A 13,411-nucleotide genomic window follows, 5' to 3' on the forward strand; every position below is an offset into this window, starting at 1 on the left:
AGTGATAAATTGGATTTCATCTAAACTTAAAATAGTGCAAGCGGTCTGGCAGAGGGAGAATTCAGCCTTCCAGCTCCTTTTTGTTCTCTTCTGGCCCTCAGGGTGTTGGATCGTGCCCACCCACAGTGGAGAGGGCCATCTGCTTTGCTCCGTATACCGATTCAAAGGGTCATCTCTTCTAGAAACACCCTCATGGACAAATCCAGAAATAATGTTCAACCAGCTATCTGGGAGTCCTGTGGCCCATTCAAGTTGACACATAAAATTAACCATCATGGCAACTAAATCAGCATAGGATTAATGTAGGGAGAGATGAACGACCAGTGGAACAGAATAGACAACAGGGAGACAGACCCACACCTAGAGGGAAATCTATAACAAATTTGGTGGTTAATCAACCCCAAGCAGTGGGCTGGAACGGCCAATAAAGGGGCTGGGATGTTGATTATTCACATGGATATGTGAAAAATGAAATTGCTTCCTTAATCCATACTAAAAAGTAATCAGTTACAAAAAGGCTGAAATACAAAAAAAAAAAAAAAAAAAACACACAACAAAAAACCACAGGTGAGTACCTTTGTGGTCTCAAGTTAGGAAAGGATTTCTTAACAAGAGTTATCTATAGAGGAAAATACTAATAAAACTTTGACTAAATGAAAACTGAAATCTCCTGTTCTCTTGTCTCTTCTTATGAGGGCACTAACCCAATCCTGAGAGCTCTTCCCCTCATGAATTCATTACTTCTCAAAAGCCCCATCTCCGATTACTGTCACATTGGGGATTACGGTTTCAACACATGAATTTTGTGGGGAACGCAAAACATGTAGTCTCTAAGTCAGTAAGTCCCATTCCAACCACCCCTGCTGGGCTCTTAGCTGCCGAGTGACCTTGAACAAACACCTTCATCTCTGTGCCACAGTTTATTTGCCCTTGAGAACGCTTGAGACTGCCTGGGCGCCTTCCTCACAGGCTGTCTAGAGGCTCATGATGACCATGGGTGAGAAGATCCTGGGAGAAACACCAACCACCAAGCTGGACAAAGTAAGGAGACCTGTCAGAGCAAAACCCAAGCCTCCCGGTCAGCCCTCAGAGAAGGGCAAAGCTCCCACCTGCTCTTCCGTAGACTGGCCACCAAGTGTGGGTGTCCACACACACACACACACGGAACAGGCCCCTTTGAGCATCTCTGCTGCTGTCCTCACTATGGCGTCTGCACAATTTGGGACACTCGTTTGAGCCATAGGGTACCAGTTGGACAAGCTGTACACTACGTTATGTTATTAGCCATGTTAGAACTCACATTTCTTGAAGACGCTACATACCAACTATATGATCCCATTTAATTCTCAAGTTGTTTTCTTCATTTTACAGAGGACAAAACCCAGATTCAGAGAGACTACCTTGCCCAAGCCACACAACAGAGCAGAGCTGAGATGTAAACCTCCTTCTGCCCAGTGGCAGAGCTCCGAGCACTTCGGACTCTGGGCAACGAGTTGGCGCAGAAAGCCTGGTCCCCCCGACCCTCACCCTCAGACCAGGGAGCAAGGCATGCGGCCCCACGAAAGCACTGCTCGCCGTCCCTGGGGAGCTGGGCTCCAAAGCCCCCGGAGGGGATGCTATGACCCCTGGACTTGGGTTCAAGGCTGGTTCCGGCACTGACCAGCGGGGCGGCCTCGGGCTCCAGGGTCCCCATCCTGCCCACGCGGGCAGATGATTGCGAGTGCTCCGGGGTTCTGCGGGCCCCACCCTCGGGGGTGGGGCTGGCAGTGGTCACGTGGAGGGGCGCTCGGTCCCGGGAGCCCGGCCCCGCCCGGCTCGCGCACTCCGGGTCGTCCTCGGGGTCGCTGTCTGCAGGCGGGAGCTCGGAGCCGGCGGAGGGCGCGCATCTTGCCGGAGACGCGCCACCGCGTGGGGGCTGCTGAGGTCGGCGCCGCAGCGGCGGGGTTCGGGGACGGCCGCCCCCTGCTCCACCCGCTCCCGGCCCGCTGTGCGCGCGGCGGGACCCGCAACAGCAGCAGCGAGGACTCGAGCGCGGGCGGCTGCAGCCGCCGCGGCAGCGGGGACACCATGGATCTGTCCTTTATGGCCGCGCAGGTAACGGAGCGCCTTCCGTGCGCGCCCCGGGTCGGGCGGTTCGGGGCCACTGTGTCTGCCTCCCTTCCTAGGCTGGGCACGCCGGGGGGGCTCCGGGCACGCCGGGGGGGCTCCGGCCCGCGGTGACGCCGGCCGGGAATGCACACCCCCGTCTTTTGTCCCCAGCCCACGCGTACCCACCTGGTGCGCGCGTCGGGGGTGGCGAGCCCAGCTCCCCGGGGGTGGGGCGGGCCATGCGCCCTGGGCTCCTTGGGTTGGCTTCTCCCCAGGCTGCAAGGGGCCTGGGCCGTGCGAGTCGCCCCTTCCCTGCCCATCCCCCACCCGCTGTTCCCCCGGGAGCCTCCAGGCCCGCCGTCCAGATGCGTGCTGATCCGGGTGGGCGGGCAACCTCGCTCTTCCCCGTTCTGTAGCTTCCGGAAGCCCCAGGTAATGTGTCACTTGCACCCCCATCTTGCGTTTCTTCTCCTGAAGCGGAGGCCACAGCCGGGGAAAAGCAGTAGACTCGCCTTGTGACCAGGCAGACGCCGAGCGCGGCGATAGTTTCATCTTGTTTTGCTTTGGGCTGAGTCCGTAGCCGTCAGTGACAGCGCGACCATAACTCTTCCCTCGACAAAAAAACAGGTTCCCAACGTCCGGGAAAACAGATGACCTCTCATCGCCGGATCGTTGCTCCACGAGAGTCCCCCTGAGCTCTGAGGTTGGGGGATCTATGTTTCCGTGCCTGGAGTCTCTTGAACCAGAACAAAGGCTCACACCGCTTTCTCGCGCTGTCCGTGGCCTTTGGGCGGACCCCGTGCTGACCGAAGCCTGTGCAGGGAAAGGCTGCATTTGGTCTGAGAGAGTAGGTCCCAGTGTACCAGATTCAGACATTGCACCTTCTGTGGGGTTGGTTATGTGCGGAGCCCAGAGGTAGGAAGCCCGCTGAGGTTCCCTTCCCTGCTGGGTGTGTGGCAAGGGCTCCACTTGCTGCTGTTTCATTTTCCAGGGAATGGAGTTTGAAGAGACACGTTTCCTTTTTTCCCAGACTTCACTGTGGTGGAAGCCTGTTTAAAAGGTAACAGCAAAACGCAGGCTATGTGGAGAGTGAGTCCCTAGCTGCAGGCAGGAAAGGGTGCAGAATCCCCAAGTTGGCTTCTGGGAACCCAGATCCAGCTCTCAGCAGCCTCTTAACACGTTTTCTATAATGCTAATTGCTCCCAGAGCAATGCTGGCCTTTTTTGGCCTAATTTTTCAGTCTCCTGTTCTTAAACCCATGTTTATAAATATGGTGATGTGGGCACCATTTTAAATAGTGGTGACTTCAGCTACACAGTAACTAAGGAGGCTTCGTCAAATTTATTTCTAGAGGGGAGAGCGACTCACACAATGTCTGTCTGCCTTGCTCTCTGGATCCCACAGAACAGCTGGAGTTCTGTGGTTAAAAAATTGATCTCTGCTCACCCTGAGGCTGGCTGGACCATTACGAGTTGCTATGGCAACTCGACTAGATAAACATAGAACTTTTAGCACCTACAGGAACAGAAATATGAAGTGCTATCCAATGGGGAGAGACACTAAGGTTTATTGAGCACCTGCTATTTGCCAGACGCTGGGTAGTTGCACACTTTATTACAGTAAACCCTTACAAGTCTGTGACCTAGGTGCCGTTATCCTCATTTTACAGATCAGGATATCAAACTTCAATGAGAGTAAATAATTTGCCCAGGACAGACACACCATTAGTAAGGAGGGGAATGGGTTTCAGATTTCCACCTTATTGCTTCACCCTGAAGACACAATGTAAGGGACAGGGCAGCCATATTTCAAGATGACTCATCTCTTCCTCTAACCCTGGGAAGTGGTCTTTCCATGGTGTGTTGTGTTCTAATGGGTGCTTTCTGGGGTTGTCCTGTCTCTCTTCTCCCCACAGGGGCGGGAACTTTTACTCCTTTATCTGGAGCATTCGCAGTGCTTTGGCTCCGCACACGCTCTGAGTGTGCAGTGATCACCAGGTGTGTGGGACCAAGTCACTGTCCCCATACATCGGCAGTGGGCAGTGTGATAGAGAAATGGTAGTGTCTCCGTCCCCTTCAGCAAATGTTGAGTACCTCCCTGCCTTGTGCCAAGCTCCATGCCAGGCATACGGATGGGAATGCTGGGGGACAGAGTTGAATGGGATGTAGATTTTCTTTCTGGGTGCTCACACAGTGTTGGAGAAATAATGAGCCAGGTCATTCTCATCAGGGGCGACCAAGGTGGCTGCGTGTCGTAGGTCCTCCACAAGTATCTGTTAAATGATTAGCTGAGGGTGAGAAGATGTCTGTGCACGAAAAGACATTCACAGGAAAAGACAGTGAATTTGAGTTGTTAGATGCTGTCCTTCCAAACACCTGTCATCATCCGGACTTTGGGGATGGAGGTTTTTTTCTGACGGACGAGAACAGGCAGATGTCCTCTGGTGGGCCTGGAAATGAAGGCATTCTAGGCAGAGGCATGAAGGAGGGAGGCCCAGAGCTGGAGGGTGAGCAGGGACAGAGGCCAGGGCCAGGTTACAGAAGGTGCTGCCTGCTGGGGATGAGAAGTTCACTTTAATCAGTAGGCAGTGGGAGCCATTGCAGGTCACGGAAGAAGAAATGGTTTATGCCTGGAGCAGCGGCTTGGAAACGCCAGCCCCAGTAAAGGACAGAAGCTGGAGGGTGGGTGGAGTCAGGAGTGCACACCTGCCTGATTGAGGGAAAGAAACCAGGTCTTTGTGACCCCTGCACCCATCCCTCTTCTTTGGAGTGCTGTGAAATGTGATGCCCATCCATGGCTTTCAAAGACCCAGAGGCTATAAGGTAGCCCTCTCGAAAGCTAAGCATTCCAAAGACACCTTTCTTGGATATACAAGGTGGACATCAGTCACCTGGCAAATCCTCTTAGGCAGATAGGCCCACACGGGGCTGTGTGTTACGGCTGAGAAGAGGCTGAGGACAGCTCAGTTCATGGACTGCCACCTCACACTGAGCCTTGGAGGTGCTCAGCCACCTTTTCCTCCACCCTGGGAACACCCCAGGCCCTTCTGCACAGTCCCTGGGTCCCTGGAGGCTGGGGGGTTGGGCAGTGAACAGAAGTATCCCTTTCTCTGAGGTGGCCAGGAGGTGGCCAGGAGGGCAGGGCTACCCAGACCCCCAGGGGGCTGGAGACTCACAGACTGAGGACTGAGTCCCAAATCCCTGTGTCAGTGGTGGGGTCGCCCATCTCCACAGACGGCCCCATCCCTTCCTTCTCTCCCTCCTGGATGAGCATGCTGGCCCCCACATCAGGAGGCAATTCTGATACCGCCTCCCCTTAAATCTAGGCTGACTTAAATCTATGACTTAAATCTATGACTGACTTTGTTGACCAAGAGAATGCAGTGTAAGTGACACCCTGGGACTTCTGAAATTAGTTTAAAAGAAGCCTGCAGCTTCCCCTGTGACTACTGAAATGCTTGCTCTGAAGGAAGTCCAGCATCATGCAAGAGACACAGAGACTCTGAGACATCTGTACTGCACAAGGGAATGAACACTTAAGGAGCCCAATGTGTGCTGGGCCAGCGCATGACATGAACCAGAGAGACCAGGAGCACCTGTCCCCATTTCCCTAGGTTGTCACGCCCTGTTGAACAAGTACCCATGGCTTAAGAGCCAGTCTTGTTTTTCAATTTTTTTTTCCAATTTTTTTTTTTTTTTTTGCGTTGCACTGTCCCGCCAGTGACTAGCCTAAACCCAGTAGTTCTCAGATGTTACTGCCATTAGAATCACTTGGGAGCTTTGAAGCATCCTGCTGCCCAGGTCCCACCCCAGACATTCCCATGAGAGTCGGGGCTGGGGGCATCAGTGTTTTCTTTTTAACCCTAGTTGATTCCAGTGTGTGGTGAAGGTTGAGACCCGGAGCTTAAAGCCACACGGTAGGGCTATCTTGTTGCCCTTCTCTGGATGGGACAGATGCTTGGCTCTCTGGTCCCTTTTAGGTCACAAAAGTCATGTGGTTCCTGGAAATCACTCCAGTATCAATTCAGCAACTTAAAATAGTGAGACCTGGAAGAATATAACCTGGGAATTTGCTTCACAATTGAGGTGCTCCCCTCCTCCAGACCACACCTGCTACAGGTGGGAAACCTGTAGTTGGGGTGGGTGCCTTTATTATTCCCATGGTACAGATAGGGAGGAAGTACAGTCAGGGAGGCTTGGCTGACAGGTACAGGAGCCAGGTGGGGAGCCCTGTCTGCTGACACAAGGCCTTTCTCCATGGCAGCACACCACCTCACAGGGCAGGTGATGTGGGAGCAGGTGATGGGGGGATGGGGGGGCGCCCGGGGACCCCCACGCATCAGCTTCAGGGAACCGTCGACCCTCTGAGGTACACAGAGTGTTGTGTGTACATACATTTTAAAAGAAGTCCTAGAAGAGGACTTGCATTCATTTCCTAAGGCTGCCATAACAAATTACTGCAAACTGGGTGGCTTAACACAAGAGAAATTCAATCTGTCCCAGTTCTGCAGGCGAGAAATCTAAACTCACGGGTCGGCAAGGCTGTGGTCTCTGAAGGCTCCCGGGAGAATCTGTTCCGTGCCTCTCTTAGCTCCACGGTGTCGCGTGCAATCCTTACTGGTCTGCGCTCGTACATACATCACTTGTCTCTGTCTCTGTCGTCACGTGGCACTCTTCCTGTGTCTCTCTGTGTCTTATCCTTTTCTTATCAGTGCCCTGGTCATTCTGGATCCGGGCCCACCCTAATGACCTCACCTTAACTTGATTACCCCAGCACACATCCTGTTTTCAAAGGAGGGCTCATTCACAGGACTGGGGGTAGGAGTTCAATATATCTTTTTGGGAGACCCAATTCAGTCCACAGCAGGGTCTGAAGACCCATAAAGAATAAGGATCTTAGTTCTTTTCTTAGTGGCCGCTGGTCTTAAGCAGTAGACATATCACGTCCCTGAGCCTCAGTTTCATCACCTGCGGCATGGGGACAAAATTGCCCTCCTCACCGAACTAGTCATCTTGTCATTCAGCAAATGTTTCCTGTGTGCCAGGCCCTCCCTACCTGGAGCACTGAGGAGGATGGGGTCACAGGCCCCGCCGTGTGATGTGTGACAGGGTAGAGGTAGATGCAGGTGCCCTGGGAACCCCAAGGTGACACGCAGCCCACCTCCGGAGGTCCTGGGGTCTCCTAGAGCTGAGTTTGAAGGATACCTAGCTGTTATGGAGACAGGAGGAGTGAAGACATTCCAGGCAGAGGACCGTGTGTGCACAGAGGTTGGAAATGGCATGCGGCTGGAAACAGTGTGTTCTGTTGGGGATGGGGGTTGCAAGTAGCCGTAAGGGGCAGGTGGGGAGGGAGTGGGAGATGAAGCCCGGGAGACGGGGGCCAAGTAGGTGACCTCATGGAGTGGAGCAGAGTGGGGTGGGGGCTGTGGTGACTCAGAGAGCAGAGGTCTGGCTGCAGGGGGCACGTGCAACATCGCTGGGCTCCAGCTCTTTACTTGTGCCGTGCCGACACTCAGGCCCAGAACTGTGTGTGGGTTCGTCTGCGTTTTCAAGAAAACTGAAAATTCTGAGTTTTACATGCATTCTGGATTTTCTAATCTTGGCACCTAATTAAAATTTTTGAACAAACAAAAGCAGCCATGATGTAAGCTGTTTCAGTTACTTATGGCTCATTATTTCAGTTACTTAGTAGCGTAAAGCAATCATTTTAATTTTGCTCACAAGATTGGGGGACCAGAATTTGGGAGGGACTCAGGCAGTGTGTTTCTGCTCCAGTGGCATCAGCTGGGCCAGCTGGGACTGGATCTACACCACCAGCATGGCTTCTTCACACACATCTGGCCGCCCAGTGCCACGTAACCATTCTCCCCGTTTGGCATTTCATCCTGGGAGTGCTTTTCCGGGCAGCTCGGGCTTCCTGCCAGGATGGCGGTCTCAGGGTCTTTGCACTTCTCATGTGGCACTCACTGCCTTTCCTCCAAAAAACATTCCCAGGTAGTAGTTGCAAAGCTTCTGGTCACTCAGCCATGAAAGAAAGTCCCAGAGTGGCACTAATTCTGCAATCTTTTGGTCAAGAAAGTCCTAAGGCTGGCCCAGACTTAAGGGATGGAGGAGCAGATTCCACCTCTTGATGTGGGAGCAGAATGCGGGTCCAAGAGGGAGGGAAGCAATGGATGGGGCCGTCTGAGGAGACTGGTTAGGCCTCCTGCAGCGTGTGGGCTGGATTCATCCTGCGGCTGCCACTGTACTTTCTCTAACTGGTCAGCTGTGTATAGAGTTTGACAAAACCTTGCAGTAAATGTCCAAGGCTGGGAGAGAAGTTAATTACTAAAAAGGTAGGCCGTGATTTTGTTAGGCTGAATTTAGAAGTTGCTGAAATTTGACCATTAAAACACAAAACGACAATTTTATATGGTTCAATTGATCTGGTAAGATGGTGGAATCACTCACTATCTGCTGGGGAGGTCTGAGGAGGTTTCCTGTGTTTAAGGACTGAGGCCAACCCCCTCCCCCACTTCTCCCCTCAGCCTGGCTCATAGAACCTTGGTTGGCCCTGCTGGTGGGAGGACAAGGTCACGCCTGGAACATTATGCTGACATTGGGCTTTCTGGAAGACAACATGTGTGGTCTAATCATAGCTGAGATGCAGAAAACATCCCTCTCCAGTTCCCTTTCCTCCACCCCGAACTCCCCCTGGACTTTGGGAGGCTCACAGTTAATTTGCATTTTAATCATTTTTCATGGAGAGCAAAAACCCACCAACGACATCTGGTAGTGCTGAAGAGGCAATTCTGTTATCTCTTAAACGGTAATAGCTACACTCGGGGCCTGTAGGATCAATCCAAAGTTTCTGCAAGAAACCAGCAAAAGCTTTCCTTCCCTAGAGGAACCGACCCGAGAAAAATGGAATTCTAGGGAGTCTGGCAATCTGCTACTTAGAGAATGTTTTCCCCAGCCAGAGACTGCTCCTTTTTCTTAAGGCAAGAATTACCATTAAAATACAAATTGTCTATAATCCTAAATGTTTTTAACCAAAGGGCCCATCTTGTACTTCAGATTCTCATTTGAAAGATTTAAATATTTTATTATTCTAATTAGACCTGCCTCAAGAGAGAGAATCCAGTGCTACATTTTTGCAGGGATGTAAAGAGCAGTTAAAGAAGAAGTGAAAATCTGTAGTGCTTTTTGTAGACCACATTTTCAGATAGTGTTTCAAGAGCCAAGGCGTTCCATTTGACTTGCAATAATTGTCTCACAGAGCTAAGAAAACGGGGGGCATCTGGAGGTGGATTGCAAGTCTCTAATTAAATGCTTGAGTGTTTATAAAGCACCTGCTGTGTGCTCAGCCCTGCACTGGGGAGTCTGAACCCCAGCTCCTCTTACTCTTGAGATGATGGAAACCCATCTCTATCCACTTCTTCCCTGTTCTGTCCCCTCCAAATGTCCCTGCACCTTCCCATCATAGCTGCCATCAAATGCTTAGGGCTCCCAGGCAGGCCCTGTGTTGAACAATGCACAGAATCTCACTAAATCCTTATAAGATCCATGGAATAGACAATTTTAAGATCCATTTGCCAGATGGGGAAGCTAAGGCTTAGAGAGGGAAAGTCACTTGCCCTCTTTGCACAGAGCAAAGACTCAAACCCCGATCTCTGTGCCACTTCAGCTTATCTTTTAAATCTCATCCGACAATCTCTGCCTTCTGATTGGAATGTTTGAACCATTTATGTTTAATATGATTTTTTAATATATTTGGGTTTAAATCTATCTTGTTCTGTTTTGTTTTTGATTGGTCCCATCTGTGGTTTGTTTTCTGTTCCCTCATTTGCTGCTTTCTTTTTGGAGTAATTGAGAAATTTTTATTCCTTGTAATGTCTTCTGTTGGCTTATTAGCTATAACTTTTTGTTTTGCTCTTTTAGTGGTTTCTTCAGGATTTCGAGTTTATATCTTTAACTTATCACAGCCTATCTACAAGTGATACTTTTTCTCTTTACATATAGTGTAAGAACCTTATAATACTATACTTCTATTTCTCCCCTCTCAGCTCTTGTACTATTATTGTTACTCGATTCGTTTCTCATTGTACATAGTACATTGTTATGTTTGTTAAAAGTCAACTACCTTGTAAAGAAATTTAAGTTGTTAGAAAAAATTTTATATATTTCCCCATATGGTTATTTCCATTGTTCTTTTTTCTTTTGTGTAGATCCATATTTCCATGTGGTATTTTTTTGTTCTTTTCTTTCTAAGAGACTTTAACAGTTCTACTAGTACAGAAGTGCTGTGATGAATTTGTTCAGCTTTTGTATGTCCGGGAAAAAAATCTTTTTTTGGCTTTTATTTTTGAAAGTTATATTTTACTGGACATAGAATTCTAGGTTGACCATTTGTTTTTCGACAGTTTGAATGTATTGTTCCTCCATCTCCTGCTTGCATTGTTTCCAGTAAGAAATCTGCTGCCATCCTTATTTTATTCCTCTGAACATACTGTATCTTTTTCCCCCCTTTGGCTGCTTTTACAATTCTCTATTGATTCTGATTGAGCCCGTTGATTATCATTGTGTCTTAGTGTCATTTTCATCATGTTTCTTGTGATGACAGTTTGGGAGCTTCCTGCATCTGTGGGTTTATACTTTTCATTACCTTTGGAAAATTTTTTGCCATTCTTTCTTTTTCCCCCAGTTTTATTGAGATATAGTTCACATATAACATTGTATAAGTTTAAGGTGCACAATATAATGATACCTTCACCATATGTATATGTTGCAAAATGATTACCACAATAAATTTAGTTAACATTCATCTCCTCACAGTTACAATCTTATTTTTCTTGTGACCAGAACTTTTAAGATCTATTCTCTTAGCAACTTTCAGATACATTACAGTATTATTAAGTATAGTCAGCATTCTGTACATTACATCCCCAGGAGGGACTCTCTCATAACTGGAAGTTTGTCCCTTGTGACTCCCTTCACCCAATTCCTCCACCCCCTGCTCTGGCAACCACCAACTGGTCTCTGTTTCTGAGTTTCTTTTTTTCAGATTCCACATATAAGTTGAGATCATACAATAGTTGTCTTTCTCTCTCTGACTTACTTATTCACTTAGCATCATGCCCTCAAGGTCCATCCATGGTGTCACAAATGTCAAAATGTCCTTCTTTTTTTAATGGTTGAACAGTATTCCCGTGTGTGTGTGTGTGTGTGTTTGTGTGTGTGTGACATTTCCTTTATCCATGTCTATGGACACTTAGGTTGTTTCAATGTCCTGGCTATAGCAATTAATGCTACAGTGAACATGGGGGGCGTGCAGTTATCGGTTCAAGATAGTGATTTCATTTCCTTCAGATACCTACCCAGAAATGGAATTGCTGGATCATTACGGTAGATCTATTTTTAATTTTTTTAATTTGATTTTTTGAATATCCATGCTGTTTTTCATAGTGGCTGCATCAGTTTACATTCCCACCAACAGTGCACAAAGGTTCTGTCTTTTCCACATCCTCATCAACTCTTGTTTTTTCTTGTCTTTTTGATGATAGTCATTCTAACAGGTGTGAGGTGGTCTCTCGTTGTTTTGATTTGCATTTTCTGATGATTAGTGATGCTGAGCACATTTTCATGTACCTGTTGGCCATTTGAATATCTTCTTTGAAAAAAAAAATGCCTGTTCATGCCCTGTGCCCATTTTTTTAATTGGATTGTTTGTTTTTTGCCATTGAGTTGTATGAGTTTGCCATTATTTCTTTACATATTTTTTTCAGTTCCCTCTCTGCTCTCCTTTGAGACATCATTTACACATGTATTAAGCTGCCTGAAGTTGTCTCATAGCCCCCCGATGCTTTCTAATTTCTTTTAGCCTTTTTTCTGTTTGTGTTTCATTTTGGATGGTTAACATTGATATGTCTTCAAGGTCACCAGTATTTTCTTTGGATAGCTGATCTCTGTAATGCTATACAGTGTATCATCTGAGACATTGTAGTTTTCATGTCTAGAAGCTTCATTTGGGTCTTTTTTATATCTTTAGTTTTCTTCTTCACATGTTCAGTATTTCCTCTAGCTTTTTGAACATATGGAATACAGTTATAAGAACTGTTTTCATGTCCTCTATCCTTATTCTAAATCTGGGTCAGTTCTGGGCGGTTTGGGTTGATTGCTTTATCTCCTCATTGTGGGTCATACTTTCCTGCTGCTTCGCAAGCCTGATAAGTTTTGATTTGGTACCAAACATTGTGACCTTTACCTTGTTGGATGCGAGATGTTCTCATATTCCCATAAATGTTCTTTTTTTGTTTTGTTTTCTTTTCAACTTTATTTTAAGCGTGTTTTTCCAGGACTCATCAGCTCCAAGTCACGTGGTTGTTTCAACCTAGGTGTGGAGGGCGCAGCTCACAGTGGCCCATTCGGGGATCTAACTGGCAACCTTGGTGTTATGAGCACCGTGCTCTAACCAACTGGGCTAACCGGCCACCCCTCCCATAAATATTCTCAAGCTTTGTTCTGAGATGCAGTTATGTCACTTGGAAAGAATTTGATCATTTGGGTCTTGCATTTAAGATTTGTCAGGTGAGACCAGAGCCATCTTTAGTCTGAGTAATTATTTCCCACTCCTGAGGCAGGGCTGTTCTGAGTATTTACCCAATGCCTTGTGCGTTATGAGATTTTCAAAATGGCTGGTGGAGACAGGCACTATTTCTGGCCTGTGCGGGTGACAGGCACTGTTCCCTGTCATATTTTGGGGTGATTCTTTCCTGTCTCGGGTGGTTTCCTCACTCACATTCACTCATCAGTCCTCTGAATGTTTGAGCGGTCCTTTTGCCGATTTCCAGGATTCTCTCCCTGTACAGCTCTCACCTCTCCATACTCTGCCCTGTGGTCTCCAGCTGCCTTGGTCTCCCCACATTCAGTCCTGTCTCTTCAATCAGGAAATCCACCAGCCTCTGCCAGGGTTCCTCTTCCTTGTTCCACAGCCCAGGGAGTAAACTGCGGCAATTATAGGGCTCACCTTGTTTGTAACCTCTTTCTCAAGGGTCACTGCCCATCATGTCCTGCTGTCTAATATCTTGAACATCACGATCATATATTTTGTCCTTTTTTTGTTGTTGTTTCCGTTGGGAAGGTAAATCCAGCCGCTGCTACACCATCTTGTCGGGAAGCAAAATTTTCGCAAGCCCTGTGCTGCTTTTTACAAGTCTGTTTTCTTCCCTCCTTTCCTCCCACGGTGGACAAGGAATGTAACACTTGAGTCTGAATCTGGCCTAAGGCCTTCCCTCCCAGCTGTGTGACCTCCCCCAGTACTTCCCTGTCTCTTCTGAACTCTGTAA

The 13,411-nt window shown here is 48.3% G+C and overlaps 1 protein-coding gene across 1 annotated transcript in view; it reads left to right on the forward strand.

Moving 5' to 3' along the window:
• Positions 1 to 1,695: 1,695 nt before the first annotated feature.
• Positions 1,696 to 13,411, forward strand: part of LOC308497129 (uncharacterized protein C14orf132 homolog) — a 41,099-nt gene continuing 29,383 nt past the window's right edge. The window contains exon 1 of the mRNA XM_081047393.1: positions 1,696 to 2,094. Within this exon, the coding sequence (XP_080903519.1) occupies positions 1,711 to 2,094 (384 nt within the window). The 5' untranslated portion in view covers positions 1,696 to 1,710. The remainder of the gene's footprint in view (positions 2,095 to 13,411) is intronic.

The sequence above is a fragment of the Rhinolophus hipposideros genome (assembly GCF_964194185.1).
Source record: "Rhinolophus hipposideros genome assembly, chromosome: 5".
NCBI classification, from domain to species: Eukaryota; Metazoa; Chordata; class Mammalia; order Chiroptera; family Rhinolophidae; genus Rhinolophus; species Rhinolophus hipposideros.